General features: G+C 39.5%; 1 protein-coding gene and 1 long non-coding RNA gene across 3 annotated transcripts; one reads left to right on the top strand and one right to left on the bottom strand.

Moving 5' to 3' along the window:
• The first annotated feature begins 669 nt into the window (after positions 1-669).
• On the top strand, positions 670-6,787 carry LOC116734871 (uncharacterized). Of its 2 annotated transcripts, XR_004342282.1 has the most exons (4): positions 670-828; positions 5,513-5,593; positions 5,846-5,980; positions 6,162-6,787. It is a non-coding gene; the product is annotated as an uncharacterized LOC116734871 (long non-coding RNA). The 2 variants fall into 2 exon arrangements; XR_004342281.1 differs by lacking the exon at positions 670-828 and having other exon boundaries at positions 4,921-5,593.
• Positions 4,647-18,882, bottom strand: syt5a (synaptotagmin Va). Its single transcript, XM_032586409.1, has 10 exons — positions 18,792-18,882; positions 15,087-15,247; positions 14,886-14,900; positions 7,989-8,173; positions 7,341-7,424; positions 6,078-6,245; positions 5,822-5,989; positions 5,613-5,730; positions 5,399-5,532; positions 4,647-4,914 (listed from the first exon to the last, which is right to left on the bottom strand). Exons 2-10 carry the CDS (start codon positions 15,238-15,240, stop codon positions 4,705-4,707), a joined length of 1,236 nt encoding a protein of 411 aa, XP_032442300.1. The 5' UTR covers positions 15,241-15,247; positions 18,792-18,882; the 3' UTR covers positions 4,647-4,704.
• Between the last annotated feature and the right edge of the window lie 555 nt (positions 18,883-19,437).

The raw sequence follows: 19,437 nt of genomic DNA, 5'->3' as shown, positions 1-19,437 counted from the left end.
CACACCACACACACACAGAGACTTTAATTTAAATTAAAAGATAGTGTTTAAATAAAAACAAATGCTTCTGATTCTAAAATCATACATTGGGCTTTTCTAAATTACATTTTTCTAGAGTTGACATAAGCTTTTGTTACTGCAGTAGAAAACCACAAATTTACTTTCGAGCGTTTCACACATCGTCAGCCGGTTTTTCTTTAGGATACCGCGACTGTACATTTTCACCGCAAGGAGAAAAACCCGTTACTGTTTGTGTGGTTATTTCCAGTGGCTCTTCCCAGAACACTTTGCCATGTTTTTCACACCAAAGAGTTAGCCGCCGCAATTTCCGATTCAGTTTTACTTGGAACCTCGACAGGTTGTCGGTCAGTGGGTACTTTATTTTCCACGCTAGGGGAAATTCGTCTTGGACATCGTAGGTTAAACAAAACTGCTGCCACAATTAAACACACTTTTTTTTTAAAAACTCAGGCTAGTTCCACAATAAAATGGCTTCGGACCGCCAACACTGCCGGTGAGATAAATTAAACCACCAATCGCCACAATTGCACAAAGAAAGTCTTGTTTTTGTTTGTTTGGTGCTTCAGCTTGTCGAGGCACATAGTTGTTTTGGAAGAAAAAAACTCAAGGAGCATCTTAGTGATGTCCTGGTCTACTGATCTGCCAAGAGAAACAGGTAGGGGGACGTTGACTTGTCAGTTAGAGAAACGCTTGAGTGCTGCAGATTGAATGATTCTGGGGAAAAGGGGGTATCAGATATCGCTCTGAAGATCTCCATCACTCCAGAGGAGCTGGATGGCTGTGAGGCAGACCGTGGACAGCTGCACAGTGAGCATTTCACATGTCCGTTTCATGATGGCGTCTTGATTTTTCTCAGAGCTGCTATCTGATGTAGTTAACGAGTCAAGCTTTCACTCATGCATTCTGACGGAAGAAGAGACCGTGAACGGAATGTTGAAATACGATGGACGTGGTGAAATTCTCTAGAGGCGATACGGATTTAGACGGCGAAAGATGGAAGATTGCCTTGAGGTTAATGACAGGCCAAAAATAATGCCAGACGTCGCCCTCTGGTGGCAAAAAGCGGCATTGCGTGTGTATGTATGAAAACCAGCAGGCTGCTGTCTGTTACGGATTAAGAAAGTCTGAAAGGTTGAACAGAGAGATCGGTTTTAGCCAAAATTAAATGTCAGTCCATGTCAGTAATAAAGAATATAAATCTGTTTATTTACATATGTATATATAGTCACCTCCCTAAAATAATGACCTATGTCATTTTTGCCAAACGTGTTTTTTTAATTAATATTTTTTTATTACTTATTTATTTTGTTTTTGTTGTTGTTGCCTAAAACACGTTTGGCAAAAAAATTTATAAAAAATTACTTGCCATCATTTTTAGGAGAGTGAAAAACATATTGAACAACAATTCAAGTATATAATTTATGTTTAAAATATATATTGATATGTTTTATTTATTTATTTTATGCAGTAACTATTTGTTTTTGAAAGCAAGTTTTCTGAATTTTTTTTTTTTTTCCCCCCCAGTAATTTGTTTCAAAGTCATCTTTTCCTTGGCTGGCAGTCGAGTCGACATTCGTAGTTTGATTTAAAGCAGAAGGATTAGGTGGCGTAAAAAAAAAAAACTCAAGAGCTGATCAACAAAGTCTCATAATTAACAGGAAAAACAAATAATAACAGGAGAAAGAGATGTGTTATTTCACATGTTCATAAAACAAAACCAGGCATTAAAAGTGAGTCTCCTCTTTCTCATTTGAGTCACATAAAATAACACAAAATTCTTGTATTTAAGAAAAAAAAACATATTTTAAAAAGGTGGTAATGCCTCATTGTGATAGTAAAAAAATAAATAAAGATCAGTAATTATTTGTTCTTTTTTTCTTTTTACTTTTCCTTCTCTCTTCTTACTGTGGACAGGTTTTCTGCCCTTCATCCCCCCCAGTTTAATTCCTGCCTCACATGTTTGGCTCTCTGTAGGAGTCAAGGACTAATAAGGGCACACCAATAATCCGCTCTGTCGCTGGTTCACAGTCAGTCGGGGGAAACACAGACAGACCTATAAAAGCAGCAGTGCTGCTGTGGGTCTAAGGTGATTATTGAGTTCAAATAAGTAAACTGTAAAACCTGACTGAGGCGAGAACCAAACTGAACTAGTGACACTAATGGCAACATGCTGACTTCCACTCAGGAAATATTGGTCGAACCTTAAAGAATAACTAAATCCCAATCAACTTTTTTTTTCTTTTTTTTTTTTGCAGATAACATTTACAAATCGGTGCTGTGTTTATGTCATTTTACAAATGTTAACATATTAGTGTGAACTTGTTTAATGCTGAAACATTTTGCCTTAAACAGTTTCAGTGCTGCCCTCTTGGGGTTGAAGGGAGGAAACTGCAGTCAAACTTTCTTATTGTTTAACACTTTGTTGACGTCTCCACCAGGAGGGTCCACTGTAACGTCATCTCTCTCCAAAAAATGCTTCTCTGGCGAGTCAGGAGTTGGAATTGTAAACAACAGCTGTTGCTAGTTATTTAGAAAATTATTTGCAAAAACTAAATAAGGGTGACAAAGTTGCTACGTTAGCAGTGTCTCTTGGCACATCCCTTTTTGGGGGAAGAGGTGGAGGTTCCACTTTCCCATCATGTTCAAGAGGAGTGGATTGATATCATTTCCATTCAGTATCAAAATACAACCAGTGGCAATTCCTGAAAGAATCCCACCCTTCTGCCGCCCAAACTTCATTTTATTTATTTTAGGAGAGCTTGTACCTCCCCCTAGTTTATACAGCACTGGGCAGAGAGCCACACTGACTGGATCAAAATCAGCCTCTGTTATGGTTTGTAGTAAAGCACCTTTCACTATAAACAACTAAATATCTGACTGTGTGTGTGTGGCTTTGTAGCTCGATGCCAATCCATCAATCCGCCAAACCATCTGTCTTTTATTTATTCCATTTTTTTATTTAACAATCACAATATAAGGGATAGAAAGTGAAGCCAAAAGAATTTCTTTCTTTTTTTTTTTTTTTAAAGAAACGAATAGTAACACACACATGCATGACACCGCCACTCACAACATGACTTCTGTTCTGTTCTGAGAACAAATCTGACTACAGCACATTAAACTGGAACAATCAAGCATAGATCCGATACGCTAACGAGCAAAGAGGAGGAGTTCAGGTAAACAGAACAGGACATGAACATTTCTGGTCAGCAACAATGTCTTGGTGTCCATTTTCCTTTTAGCCGACTCCAGATTCTAGTGGTATCTTGTAAGTACATGATAAAATGGGTCTTGGTTTTATCTGGACACCCTTGCCAGCCTTAAAAACAAAATCTTAATCTGATGCTAAAGGGATACCTCAGATTTTTTTAAATGGCTCACTTGGCATCTTCATTTAGTATAAATCCAACTTAGTTGTCCTTGTATATTAAAGCTAGCAGCTAGCTCGAGAGGGGCAAAGACCATGAGAACTTTTACTGTCTTAAAATAACTCTAAAATCAAAAGCTCCAGAGCAATTTATGTAAAAGATATTTTTTGAATCTTTCAAGTGTCACCCTGTTTGCACTAGAAAAATAAAACAGAAGCAAATGACGGAGAAATGTAGGTAGGAAACGGTGCACCGTCAATAATCTTCCTGTCTGAAACATGTAACGTGTTTTCATTCACAGTAAATACCTTATATAAAAAGTGGGATCAGTAAATGCTCTTCTTCTTTTTAGCATGTTTGTATTCTACTGCATCATTTTATATCAGTTACTCTGACCAAAGGCTTCTATGATGTATTCTGTGTATGTTTCACATAGGAAGATTATTAATGGTGCAACACCTCCAACCTCCAGTTAAAATGAAAAATAATCAGCCGTTTGTCCTTAATCAACCGGACAGCACAAAAGCAACAACCATTTAAATGGTAGCAAAATAGCTTTAGCATCAACCGCCATGATATTCTGAGACTTGAACATTTTTAAGACATAAGAAGTCATGGCTCCTTCAGGCTTACATAAGTAGCAGAGCTATGCTTTAACCTTTCAGAGCCTTCGATGTTGGTTTAGAAACAAGAAATGATTCACCACTTTTGAATTATTTTCTTAAGTCTTTTACCTTTGAGACTCAAATTAGCTGATGTAAAAATGGGAGACAATTACTAACGAACTAAAACAAAAACAGTTAGATTTTAAACGTCATCAGCTAGCTGGCTAGCAGATTAACCAGCTAGCTAATCTGTTAGATAGCTGGCTCAAGTACGCCGGCTAGCTAAAGGAGCCAGCTAACAAATAGATTAGCTAACAAGGTTAACACAGTTATCTTGTGCTTTTGTTGCTGAACATAGCATTCTGCGTCAAAGTGCTAACATCTAAATAAAGATGAAATGGAGTCTTTTTTTAAATTTCTACACATAACCCTCCTGTCTTCCATTTCTCATTGAAAGCATAAAGTATAATACATAATACAATATTTTGAAGACTGTAGACCACATGACAACATGGCACAATTTACTCAGCATCTTGTATATTCCTTCACTAGTGAGCATGCATGTTCATGCATCTGTTGATTTGTGAAAATGAAGGTCACACACACACACGCACAAACACACAATAACTTCATTTAAAGTAAAATATTACAAATAAGTCAGTAGTTCCTGGGAAGTCACACTGTAAGTAGGCCAGGTCTCAGGGGCCATGTTAGCGGATGGGGGCCTTCAGGGCAGCATCCACCTCCTCCTCAGGCAGCAGCGTGTGCCACTGGGCTATGGGTCGCCTGGGATTGGCCAGCATGTCTGACCAGTGGCGCAGCCCGACGCCGGAGGCGCCGTAGCCGATCCAGCACTTCCCGATGGGATCGTTGCTGCCCAGTTTGTCGTAGTCGTACACAGTGATCAGCACCTGGATTTTCTGTGCGTGGAGACAGAGGAGGCGTCAGAGGTAGCTCCTGTAAACGTCTCGCTCAATGTGGCATTGAAATCTGATGTTCAGGGACTTGATGTATGGTCATGCAAACTTTCTGATTTAAGCTTCAAATAGTTAGCATAGTATGATGATGTTGTTAAATAATTAAAATCCTATAGCTTTGTTCAATAATAACTTGGTTTTTGTTTTCCTGTATATGCCTGAGAAAGCTTTATGATCCACTATTAAGACATTGTGACCCGATTGTGTTTTGGATACGTCACATTTCCTCGACGACAAAAAACATTAACAATGACTAAATCAAAAAGCAAACTATGTTAAATTTTGTTGATGCAAAGCAATCAAGCCTGCTTATAAGAAATATTTACTGAAAATAGTCTGAAAATGTTTCCTTATTTCAAAAGAAATAATTTTGTGTTGCACTACGTTCATGCAACAGTCAACAGATCCAAATATCAGTTGAACAAACCTGAATTTGGGAGAAGGGGATCTCAAAGCTGAAGCTCTCGTTGAAGTAAGGGTTAAGAGTGTTTTGCTTCACAGATGTCTTCTTTTTCTTGAGTCGCTTGCCGTTGTGTTGCAGAACCACCTTGACAAACGGATCTGAGAGGGACAAACACGAGTCAACACAGACTTCCAATACGAGTCGATCATCAGCCTTTAGGTATGCAAGCAACACATACCTGACAGTCCTCCGACGTCCATTTTCTTCAGGTTCTTTGCTTCCATCACGTTGACCGTCAGCTTACCGGCCGTGGGGACGTAGCGAAGGGAAATGCAGATATCACCAAGTTTCTCTTGCTGTCAGAAACACAATGCATATGTCAGGCATTTTGTTAAAGCCTAGATATTGGAAATGCCTAGTTTTGGATGGAAAAAACCGAACATTTACCTCTTCTTTTTCTCCACTAACTAGATCTTTCCATTCATGTATTGGTTGTCCGAGGTCTATGCTGTTCATTGGGATCTTGATTTCGCCGATGACATCGTGTTTTCCAAAACGGTCGAAATCAAAAACCTGCAGCACCAGAGTTTGACCACCCAGCTCACTGTAAGGGATCTGGACAGGAAGAGTATTAGCATCAAATTTAGCTTTGAATTCTGTTAGAAAATGCTACGGTATTCTAAAACGACATCGGTGTGTAGACCTTAAAAGTGAAAGTCTCGTTAAACACAGGGCAGAGGTTCTTGCGTTGAACTTTGGTCTCGAACTTCTTCTTCTTGTCCGGCAGCATGTACACTTTAACGTAAGGGTCAGAGGTTCCGCCAATGTCCATCGCTGGGAGGTCCTGAGCCTGAAGGATGCCCACGATCAACTGGAGAAGAATCCAAGAGCAGAAGAGCCGTTCAAGTTCCAAACTACAGCTGGGTCTCCGTTACAAATGTACACAAATCTACGTAAAGTCTATTTTCTGCTACTGTTGAGAAAACACAATTTTGCATTTGTGGTGTTTCTATTAAATGAGAAATGAAATTAAAATCACATGTGAATTATCTTGTTCACTTGATAAGTCAGTAAATATCATGGCAGTGACTGATGTGAACAGTTGCATGAGATGGTAGCGCTCATCATCTATCAGCCAATCAGGGGAGACGTCAGCGTCTTATTCAGGCGTTGGGAGCGGCTGCGGATCCACTGTTTTGGATGTGTAATTGAAAATAATGAGGTGGTAAAATATTAATGGTCTTTCTTAATGTGTAGCTGAAATGATGACTAGCTCATCAATGTTTTCCTTTATGTATTTGTTTATTTTTTGCCAGCAAACCCATGTAAGGCATCATATTTTGTATACTGTAATACCAAAGCCTGTTTGTGTTCAGACCTTAATAAATTTCCTACCAAAGGAAAGTACAAGTTGAAAGACTCTGAAGTCTTTAAAGATTTCCATCTCTTGCTACTGTATTCATGGACTTTCATTTTGACCAGAGCTGTATTTAGAACGGGAAACAAATAGGAAAAGCATAATGGGAGATTTCTTAGTGTCTCCTATGCTACTACATTATTTGAAGCCTAGGCTTAGTGTAGCTCTGTTTTGAGGTTCAGTGCTCCCCTGTGTCCTGAGTCAAGAACGTAACCTAAATCATTTTGTTGCTGACAAATCACCAGTCAGTTAGAAACTCAAAAATCTTATCTTTGTTCAGCAGGTGAACCTGTCATACTAAGAGCTAACAGCTGTGCTCTGGGTAAACTCGCACCTTTACCAATTGGTACCTTTGAGAAAAAAAAACAGTCTCGTACGTCTTACTGTCTGAATGTATTTCCAATTAAAATAACTTTAAGTTTCAGTTCCCAATCCAGGCATCACTCATGTAAGTCAAAGCTATAAAAAAATGAAGGCTGTAAAATCTTGTTCTAGTTATGATAACTTTAGAAGAGTCAGTGTGGTGTATTGCGTGTGAGCACTGTGCACCTGATTATCAGTAAAGTTATAATCCAACGAGTACTCCAGTTTGCCCAGGAACTCCTTCTCCTCTTCCTTCTCTTCCTCTCCATCCTGAAAAATATGACAGGGTGGCAAACTGTCATTGTATGGGGTTCCATTTGTGTCAAAAACAAGTAGAAGTCATATGTGTAGATGTTGTTGGTCTATGTCGTTGCTATGTGTCTTTGGTTGATGTCTATGGTCTTAGTGCTTTATGGATATGTCGATATCGCATGTAGATGTTGCATATGTTATGTCTCCAGCTGCGTCGTGGTTATCATGTCCAAGACATCAGCAATCGCAGGATGATCAACTGCAGGGTATAATATTATTTCAGTCAAATGATATGTTGCAGGTCTTCTGCACAAGTCTTGGTCAAAGCTTGACACGTAGGCCAGAAGGTACAATTTCTGTGTGTGTGTGTGTGTGTGTGTGTGATGTCACAGAACAAATGCTTTCCAATTGTTCAAAGATTTAAAACTTGAATTGCACATCACAGAATACTTATTTGATTGGGATGTATTCCCACTCTGCATACATTCATTCATTTTGTCCTTTTTTTTCTGCTTAGGGGTTTGTTTTTTTTTCTGAATTATTCAGCAACACAAATCCGTAGAAGGAATCAGTTCTTCTCACCTTTTTCTCGTCTCCTTCTTCTCCCTCCTTATCCTTCTTTCTGCGCCCCCGTCCGCCTCCCCCCTTCCTCTCTCGAGCCTTTTGCTTCTTGCCCTTGTTGAAACACTTCTTGTAGATGCAGAATCCCAGGCAGGCGACGAGGGCAAGGACCACAACCACGATGGCCCCCACGGCCCACATGGGCACTGGACAGAGGAGAGAAACGGTCAGGAGCGGGGCGGACAGCTCTGCTTCTACCTGAATGGTTGATAAACTAAGAGTCACCACCAGTGTAGATATATAATGAATGAATTCCATTGCTACTTGAAATTCATATTTTCTAAGTTCTTGTGTGGAAATATAAGAATATCACACAAATTCAGAATTCCAGCTGTAAACCAGACTTATTATAGTGTTTATTTTTATAAAAATAAGTATTTTCAGAAATAACATGAAATAAATAATCTCTGAAATACCCAAATGTTATATATGATTGAATGTAATTGTTTACAACTTTCAGCAATTTTTATTTGAATTTTGCCATTTTATTAAAGCAGAAAAACATCCGATGGGAGAAGAACAGACGACACCCTGATGGGTTTATCATTTTTGCTGGAGATTTTAATCGTGTTGATGTTAAAACTGTTTTTGCTATAGTTTTTTATCAACATGTGGACTTCACCAACAAGGCAACGCTATTTTGGATTTAGTTTATATGACACTCAAAAAAGCTACTCCGCTATCTCAGGTTGGTTTTTCTGGTCTCGTTACTGGACAACGCTTAAACAAGAAGCTACCGTATAGATTTTGGAGAATATACAGACACTGTGATCTCTAATATTGCAAATTGTATTCAATCAATCAATCAATCAAATTTTATTTGTATAGCACATTTCAGCAGCAAGGCATTTCAAAGTGCTTTACATCATAACAAACACAGAATCACAATGCAATATAGAATCAATCATTAAGTCAAGTTACATCAATAAATTTGTAATTGATTACATTTCAAATACAATTCTAAACAGGTGGGTTTTCAGTTGAGATTTAAAAGAAGTCAGTGTTTCAGCTGTTTTACAGTTTTCTGGAAGTTTGTTCCAAATTCGTGGTGCATAGATGCTGAAAGCTGCTTCTCCTCGTTTGGTTCTGGTTCTGGGGATGCAGAGCAGACCAGACCCGGAAGACCTGAGAGGTCTGGAAGGTTAATACAATGAAAGCATATCTTTAATGTATTGTGGTGCTAAGCCGTTCAGTGATTTATAAACTAACAACAGTATTTTAAAGTCTATTCTTTGAGCTACAGGGAGCCAGTGGAGGGACTTTAGAACTGGTGTTATGTGCTCTATCTTCCTGGTTTTAGTGAGAACGCGAGCAGCAGCATTCTGAATCAGCTGCAGCTGTTTGATTAATTTGTTGGACAGACCTGTGAAGACGCTGTTGCAATAATCAACACGACTGAAGATGAACGCATGGATGAGTTTCTCTAGATCTGGCTGAGACATTAGTCCTTTAATCCTGGAAATGTTCTTCAGGTGATAGAAGGCCGACTTTGTGACTGTCTTTATGTGGCTCTGGAGGTTCAGGTCAGAGTCCATCACTACTCCCAGGTTTCGGGCCTGATCGCTAGTTTTCAGTTGTAATAACTGAAGCTGTGCATTGACTCTAGATTGTTCCTCTTTAGGTCCAAAAATAATAACTTCAGTTTTGTTTCTGTTCAGCTGGAGAAAGTTTTGGCACATCCACACATTTATCTGTTCTAAGCATCTGTTCAATGATTGGATGGGCTCTGAGTCACCTGGTGACATCGTAATGTAGAGCTGTGTGTCATCTGCATAGTTATGGTAGCTAATATTATTTCCTGTTATAACCTGAGCTAGTGGGAGCATATAAATATTGAATAAAAGGGGCCCTAGGATTGAACCTTGGGGTACCCCACATGTGACCTTTGACCTCTTTGATGAAAAGTTTTCAATTGAAACAAAGAAATCCCTGTTCTTTATGTAGGATTCAAACCAGTTAAGCACTGGACCGGAGAGTCCGACCCAACTCTCCAGTCGATTCAGTAATATGTCAAGGTCAACACTGAGGTCCAACAGAACCAGCACTGTGGTTCTGCCACAGTCCGTATTTATATGGATGTCATTGAACACTTTTACGAGGGCGGTCTCTGTGCTGTGGTGACCATGGAAACCAGACTGGAAGGAGTCAAAGCGGTTGGTTATCGTTAGGAAGCTAGTTAATTGTTTACACACAGCTTTTTCAATAACTTTGCTGATGAATGGGAGGTTGGAGATCGGCCTGTAATTCTGCATTAGTGATTTGTCCAGATTGTTCTTTTTTATAAGTGGTTTGATTACTGCTGTTTTCAGAGCCTGGGGGAAAACGCCTGATGAGAGCGATGAGTTTACTATTTGGATCAGATCAGCAGCAATAACAGGCAGGACTTTCTTAAAGAAATGCGTGGGTAAAACATCCAGACAGCAGGAACTGGAGCTTAGTTGACTTATAATTTCCTGTAGGGTTTTATAATTAAGTAGTTGAAATTGGGTCATTTTTCCTGTATTTGTTTTGTTTGGGCACAGCATTGGTACTGGCTTTATAGTGGATGTACAGATTAATGCTCTGATTTTTTGAATTTTCTCTGAAAAGAAGCTGGAAAACTGGTTGCAGGCGGCAATACATTGGAATTCAGGCGGTAACGTCACAGGAGGGTTTGTGATTCTGTCAACTGTTGCAAATAAAGCTCGAGCATTGTTAATGTTTTTGTTTATGACATCTGCAAAGCAAGCCTCTCGCATGTTTTAGTGTTAAATGATAGTTACGTAGTCTTTCTTTATAGATGTCACAATGAACGTGGAGTTGAGTTTTACGCCATTTTCGTTCTGCCCTACGGCAGAGTTGTCTTGCAGATCTAACTGTTTGTGCATTTCTCCATGGAGATTTCTTTTTACCAGACACAACCTTCATTTTAATTGGGGCAATGGAATCAATAATATCTGAGACTTTAGACTGAAAATCATTTACCAACTTATCTACATCATTACAGCTTAAGGGTGAGGAAGAAGAGTAGATTTGATTAAAAGTTTCTGCTGTGTTTTCAGTGAGAGAACATTTTGTGATGGTTGCTGTTTGTCCAAGTGGGTTAAAAGATAAAGAACTTTCAAAGATAACAGCGAAGTGATCCGACAATGCGACATCATTTACAGAGACATTGGAAATATTCACACCCTTACTGATAACCAGGTCCAGTGTGTGTCCTTGAGTGTGTGTTGCTTGTTTGACATGTTGTGTTAGACCAAAAGTCTCTAAAATATTAGCGAGCTTTTTTGCCCCTCTGTCTTGCGGGTTGTCAACATGAATGTTGAAATCACCAACAATTATTAAACAATCATAATCAATACATATAAGAGATAGAAGTTCATTCAAGTCAGTAAAGAAATTTTCCACAAAAGTTGGAGTTTTGTATAAAGTTACAGTCAAAGTTCGTTTGTGGCCCTTAACCTCAATTCCAAGATACTCAAAAGAGGTGAAGTGACCCAAAGAGATTTTACTACAATTTATGGTATTCTTAAATATTGAAGCCACGCCTCCTCCTTTTTTGTGTTTTCTATTCTCACTGAAGAAATTGTAGTTAGGAGGCGCAGATTCAATTAGTACGATCGATTCATTATTATCATTCAACCATGTTTCTGTCAGAAACATAACATCAATATTATGCTCAGTGATGAAATCATTAATTAATAGAGCCTTAGCACAGAGAGATCTTGTATTTAAAAGAGCTAGTTTAAGTGACTTGGAGGCCAAGAACTCTTCAGTCTGAGGTTCCTTTAGGCAGGGGAACAGTCTGATGTTTGAATTAGGTCCCCTATATTTTATGTTTCTGTTTCTTGTAGTGATCCGGACAGGTAATGTCCTGTTCTGCAGTGCCGAGGGGCCAGACACATTCTGGAGCAAGAAGGGCATAAAGATAAAGTCTGGACCCCGGCCTCAGACCTCAGAAACGCAGAGTGATGGATCCTCTGGGACGTTAGAGTCGGGTGGCTTAAATGAAGTGAGGTCTGCTACGTGAGCGCTAAGAAGAGACGTCCCAAGTACAACCTGTTGATTCATTCCATCTGTAAATTTAAGAAACTCCGGTCCAGAAGACATTTCTCCATGTGTATCTTGTGAATCCTGTGAATGAGTGGGTGAGCAGAGAGGGAGGGGAGAAGGAGGAAGGGAACTAGTCGCTCCGTCTCCAGTCGATGTTATATCAGCTGTTTTTGCCTGATAAGCCGACGGTTCCTTCCTAGTCAGAAATCCTTGAGCCTGTTCTTCTGAAGCGATGATCACGTTGCTGTCCTTGTTGATAAAGTGAAAAAGATTTGCAGTGAGCAACTTTATCCCATGTTTATTAAGATTGCGTCCGCTTCTTCCAAAAAGGTGAAAGCGCTGCCAATAGATCCAGAGGTTATCGATGAAGGTCACTGAGCTGGCAGAGCAGCTTTTAATCAGCCATTTGTTTATCATGTCCAGCCTGGAGTGTTTTTCGTCTCCCCATTGAGGTGATGGAATTGGACCACTGAGAAATAACTTCATTTTTAACTTTCCAATAGTGTTCAGTAGAATATTAAAGTCCTTTTTCAGAATCTCAGATTTCTGCTTTGCCACATCGTTGGCTCCAACATGCACAACTAAGGACTCAATATCTGGCTGATCAGCAGTCAGCGAAAGAACTTTACGAGTTAAATCAGATACAGTGTCACCAGGAAAAGAAATCACTCTCGTTTTCTTGGGATTGCAAACGTGACTGATTCCATTTACTGCCTCATCTCCAACAATAAGCACTTTTGGCATACCTTTCGTTTTCCTGGTAGCCGCTTTGTCCTTTGGAGCTTTGGGGGGTGGATGTGTTAGACTTGCCTCACTGTTGATGTTTGAAAGCGAGGTTTCACTCAGAGGCTCAGGCTGGAGTACAGAAAATCTGTTTTTCAGTGGGATTCCCACAGAGTCAGAATGTTTTGAGGCCCGGGCTGGTCGCTCTGTCCTTGGGAGCGGGGTCGGTGGAACCGTTTTGGTTGCAGCTGCTTGTTTGTTTTTCTTTGGTGGAGCAGGTGTTGAGGTTGAAGGTGGGTTTCGGCTCAGAGCCGGCCACGCTGATTCGTCCAGGTGAGGGGTTCTTCCTGTCAGTCGCCTCATCGGATCTGCGGTGTGAGACGTTTGCTTCGGCTTGGCACCCAGAGCGTTCCAGGGTGAGCTGCTTGATGCGAGGTGTACAGCCTCTCCGTTGATTTGAGGAAGAGTTGTCTGATTTCCACAGTTAGCGTTGATTTCAAAGTTAACCTCCAGCTGTTTGATCTTCATTTCTATAGACTGAAGTCGTTGTATAATACTGCTAATGTCCTTGGGGTCGGCCGGAGGCATTTTGTCCTGGTTCAACTTGGAGATGAAGTTGGTAAAGTAAGGTAAAAATAAAAGTAAGAAAATCCCCCAGTCCTTAGGTTTGTAGTAATCCAGTTATGATGTTGAAAATGTGAATATAACTATAAAAACTGTCACTTTAAAAGTAGCTCAGGCGAAGTTATCAGTAAGGACGGGAGAGAGCAGGACAAGCTGTTGCTCCTTCGGCTGCCAGAATCAAAACCTCACACCGGTATTGATGATGTGACTCAAATGAAGACCATTAGCATCCTGGCTACCTGCTGCTTGGAGCGTTGAGAGTGATAGCTCTCTGCTAAAATGATCTAACGGAGATCAGGTTTGTTGCACGTCTTCATACGACAGACGTGTCCAGAGGATTCGATCTGTCCCTCATGATTCCATCCTGTGCCTTTCAGCTGATAGTCTAAGGAGGATTTTTTTTTTTCTGTCATTAATATCCATTAGACGGCAGATGATATACCAGATCCTGGGCTTAAAGAATGTGCAGAGGATCTAAGAGACGTCTTCAGTGACGTGTTTAACGTTTCTCTGGAATAAGCTAATGTTCCACCGTGTTTCAAAATGGCTGCTGTTATACTGGTGCCCAACAAATCTGGACCAACCCGCTTTAATGACTATCACCCTGTGACATTGACATGTATTGTTACGAAACATTTTGAACGCCCATCATGGTCATGTGGCACATTAAATCTGTTCTTCCTTCCACCTTAGATCCTTTCCAGTTTGCATGTAAAGCTAAGCGATCAACAGAGGGTGCGATTGGTTTTGCTCTTCATTTTGAGTTTACTCATCTGGATTAAAAGAAAGATTGGTTTGTTAATTTCACTGAAGCACTTAATAGCACAACAGTTGATTAAATAATTAGATAAGTTGGGGTTCAGTGCATCTCGTTGCAACTGGGTCTTGGATTTTCTCAGCCAGAGGTTGCAAGTAGTACGAGTAGGAAGATAAAATCTCCAGCAGGTTTCTATTGAACAGCGGCGTCCTCAGGGCTGAGTACTCGGTCCTCTGCTTTTTACCCTGCTAACACATGACTGTACCACAATTCAGCCTTTCTACACACTGTACTAGATAATCAAACTGTTTCTTCCATCAGCCGGTAAGGAGCCTGAATGCTCTCCATCTTAGCTGTTAACTATGTAAGAGTTGCGTTTTTAAAATTGTATGTCGTACCTGATTTGTGGGATTTTTGCTAATATTATTGTTGTGTTTTCTATGGATTATGGAAAACTTCTTCTTTGATTATTTGTTCTTATTTATTGTTATGTGATATTTTTACGTTGTTAGTTTCACCGGCAAAGGGAAAGAAACAACATTTTGATTCCTCGTATGTCTAGTACATGTGATGAGTAATGCTCAGACTTTGACCCTGACTACTACAAAACTTCCTACGGAACATGAGAAGAATGGAGAAAATGACCCTTTTCCTGCTAGTTGGGTCTTTCTTCAACCTAACGTAGGACACGTGTGGTGGCACGAGACACAAGGCGGACTTACTCTTGAGTTTGTGATCTTGAAGAGCGGGACACATTGTTCACACGAGGAGAAAATGAGGAAAGACAGAATGAAAAAATGACACATGAAATGGCAAAAGAGGAAAGATGATAAAGGAAAACAGGATGCTGTTATGATCTCATAATGTTTCAGCGATATGTTTTTCCTAAATGCTCTACGTAAGGCGCATTGTGTTGTGCTCACTTGGCAGGTGTGTGAGCTCGTTGAAGAACTTGTTCTTCATGCTGGCGAACTGGTGGTTGGAGTGGTGAGACGGGGATGGAGGCGGCCGCGGCTCCCTCTCCTCTTCCCCCGCCGCCCTCCGAAGCCGCACTGCGGCCATGTTGACCAACGGCATCGCTGCTCTGAAGAGACAAAGGATGGATATGAGTTGTTAGATTGCTAATATGTCCTTTTTCTTTAACCTGCAATGATCTGGTTCAATAAAAAAACCCACCAAACTAGAGTCAGTAGCAGAACAGACTGTCTGTCATTGGCTGAGAGGATTTAATGAGTTTTTTATGAGAAATAAAAAAATGTTTCAAATGTGTACAATTTGAGGCTGAGGAAGAAAAAAAAACATAAAGTAAAATTAGCCTTAGTTTTCATGCTAAGTTTAGACACTTCGTTGTGTTTGGTTATACCTGCTTATGAGTTACACCTGTAATAATACTTCTGAATAAATTCTTATTTATTATTATTCAATCCAGGACTTTGTTTCTAATAGGAAATGTGCCATATTTCAAAAGATAAAACTATGTAAAAAAAAAAAAAGAGCATCAATTTTGAAAAATGTAATCTGTTTTTATCCACAGTAAATATCAACAAATATCAGTGAGTAAAGCTTTGTATCCAATATCCAGTCTCATTTACTTCAAAGTGATTTTAAATGTACTTCAAGTTTGTGTCGTAGTTTAAAATGATGCAAAACTGATATTTAGTTTTTGTGAGTCTGTGAACAAAAGTAACAGAAAACAAAATAAAATCTGCCAGTTTTTGGTAGTCGTGCCTGCAAGGAGTTCCAGCTGTCAGTCCTTATCCTCGTATATAAAAAGGGAGATTTAAACACACACACACACACATGGAGGCCGCGCCCACAGCAGACAGCCCTCTGTTGCAGCACTGCTGTATAACAAGATTAATTGTCAGAGGTAATCCAAAAATCCTCGGATTAAACAAATTAAGGACAGTTTGCTGCTCCCGCTTTGAGTTTCCTCCTCTGTACCCGCCCATCCTGTCACCATTTTCTTCACTCTTTCCTCTCTTGCTTGGGACCCATCCGGCCTCATACCTACCACATCCTGCTCACACACACACACACCCACACACACAGAGAGAGAGAGAGAGAGAGAGAGAGAGAGAGAATGACCAAACTCCCCGAACTAGACCTGATTTAGGTAGCGAGCTTCAAAACGGGGCCCAGATGGGATCTGCAGAGGATTACAGAGGGCGATCTCAGTGTGGTGAATGACTGCTGTACATAAGGTGTTTATCTTTAAATGTATTTATCCAAATCCTCCATTGATATGGTTTTATTTTATCATCCTTTATTCTGCCACATGGATCTTCTGTTGTTTCTGAGTGGAGCATTCCACGACAGAAAGGCTCGAAAAAGAACAGGATTAGTTTATGTTTTAATATAATCTTAGGCTAAATTCCATCCATCCATCCATCCATCCATCCATCCACATTGATTTGTGGATGGATGCATCCACAAATGCAGAGCTGTGTATCATCTGCGTACTTATGATAGATATTAAATAGTAAGGATCCGGGGCGTGCTGTGGTGGCGCAGGGGGTTAGCACGCCCCACGTTTGGAGGCCTTAGTCCTTGACACGGACGTCGCGGGTTCGACTCCCGGTCCCGACGACCTTTGCCGCATGTCTTCTCACCTGTCTGCCTATTGTTGAAAAAATACGAGCCACTAGCGCCGCAAAAACTCTTTGGAGAAAAAAAAAATAGTAAGGATCCCAGGATGGAGCCTTGGGGTACTCCACATGTGATTTCCAATGTTACAGAAGAACATGTATCAAAGGTGCCTTCTATCTAGCCTGAGTAGATGAATATTTCCCATCAAGTATCACATTTCACTTATAATTTTTATAGTGGACTATGCCTTTTGCTTTCTAGGCTCACTTCTCTCTTTACCACATCATTACACTTTCTGCACCAGTAACCCATATCAGTGGTTTCCAGTAACTACCAGAACAGATATTAGCCTCAGGTGACTTGGTGTACCATGTCCCTAAAGAGAGTTTCCCCAACAAGGGATTGATGTGTCACCCTCAACTAGATAACAGTAGTCATGCAATATGTGTTAAGAGATTTATAGGAGCAGTCAGTTTACCACACAACAATACAGCTATGTTAACACAATTTTTTTAAGTGTTTCTTGTTATATTTTTGCATTCATTTCAAAAGTATAAAGGTTAAAATCCATCATCTGAAATACAGCTTTCAAAAGATTTACGACATATTTATATTTTATCACATTACAATTACTGACTGTATATTATTTGGATTGTATGGGACAGATCAATGCAAAGTTGTGTATGATATTGAAATTGTAATTGTAATTAATGGTTTTTGTTGTCAATAAAAAAGAAAAGTACATATTATTTATATAAGAAATAATAAAATTAGAGAAAGCCATGTTTAAACTTTGCCAGAAACTATGTGGAAAAGAAAGCAATTGTCAATATATTACTTGAAAATGGTCTCAAAACAACAATACCATCATTTATCGCAATCATTTCTGGGTCAATTGATCGTTCAGCAAAATCTGCTATTGTTTCAAACTCTTAAATCAGTATTGATTAATGATATTAATTAGTTACAGACCTGGATCCAATTAATCTCTTGTAAGAGTCAGAAACTGATGTTCGGAGATCAACCAATCTAGTGGAGTTTGAGCTACTTTGCAAAGAAGAATGGGCAGGAATTTCCATTTTTAGATGTCCAACGTTGCTAGAAACAAAGGCCTGCAGCTTTGGTTACAAAGAAAATGGGTTTAAGTACTGAACCAAAGGGGAAACAAACTTCATTTTTCACATTTTCAGGGTTTCACTTGTAGATACATTTGAAAATCATAGAACTTTCCTTATGACTTGAACATTTCTGTTTTGTCGGCGCCCCAACCAGGTGTTGTGTTAACTTTTTCAAAAACGCGTGAAAATTTAACACATAAGCAGCACTGTGCGAACAGCACACAGACTATGTGTTGCCTATGTGCTAAACGTCACATACATTTGAGCTGGATGGCTTTCCATAACTTTACAGAAGAGATATAGATTCAACACGTTCACATAACATGCAACGTTTTACAAACTGTCTGATGTTCTGGGGGAGCTAACTTGCATATTATGAGTAACGTAAGAAAGAGGCTTAACAATACAACCACATCAGAAGAGCAGTCTGCCTGAACAGCAGACAGTCATATAAACCTCTGTCCGTACCAAGCTGTGTCCAGCCTGCTGCAGGTGACTTCACGTAAACACGGACACCAACCAACGCAGCTTTAGGCTTCAATAAGCCACTTAAACTAATCTCTTCCACTTTTAGAACGCCGTCCATCATGTCAAATCAAATGTTACAATCATCCATGAACTCTCTCCGTGTGCTATTCAAAGAATTAAATATGAAGCTAAACACTAGCACTGAAGCATCGAATTTAATTAACCCTGAAGTCATTCACCTCTCACTCCATTTTGGCGGATTTAATGAAAATCAAAGAAATGTTATAAAGCTTCTGGCAAGAACAAAAATAAATAAATCAGGACGGACACATTCCACCTGAAATGTTAATAATTTGAAAATCGTTAATGAATAAAAAAGGTGCTAACTCTTTTTATTCAGTGATTGTTGGCCATAGAGGAACTTTAACAAACACATAAAACATCTCAACTCACCCAATATGTCCTCAGTCCTTATATTCTTTTTAACTTTTCTTCTTCTGTGTCATCCAAACGTCATTCCCCACAAATCCACCAACACTGACTGATTGGAAGCGGTTGGGTCCAAGTCCAGCTCCCTCTCTCTCCCCCTCCTGTGTTAATCCTCACAATATCCCTCAATACCACTTACTTACTGCCCACTTCCTCTCCAAAAACCATTGTGATTTCAGCAAAAACTCTTCAGCTTTAAAAAAAATAAACAGTATTTGCAGATTTCTTCCATTTCTACTTTCTTGTGACACTTTGCATACATCATTGAAAAAATAGAAAAAAAGTAGAAACAAAATGTAGTTTTCAAATTACTAAATGAATTAAAGGGGGGAAAACAAAACATTTCCAAGCCAACCTGAACATAGATTTTGTTAAATTTCACTATTCAGACACAGACCTGATAACTACAGTACCTTATCTATGGAAATTATAAAAGATGTAAACAGAACATGTCTTAAGAAAATGTGTCTAGTGTCCTGAAATATTGCAAGAATCGGGTCTTTGTGTGGTTGTCTTCAAATTGCCATTTATAAGTTAACTTGGAAAGAAGTCTTGCAACTCCAATTTGAAAACTTGTTAAAATTCCAAGAATTTTCTCCACAATACCTGA

The sequence above is a fragment of the Xiphophorus hellerii genome, chromosome 16 (assembly GCF_003331165.1).
Source record: "Xiphophorus hellerii strain 12219 chromosome 16, Xiphophorus_hellerii-4.1, whole genome shotgun sequence".
NCBI lineage: Eukaryota > Metazoa > Chordata > Actinopteri > Cyprinodontiformes > Poeciliidae > Xiphophorus > Xiphophorus hellerii.
Note: the sequence above shows the minus strand (reverse complement) of the source record. Positions and strands in the feature narration are given on the sequence as shown.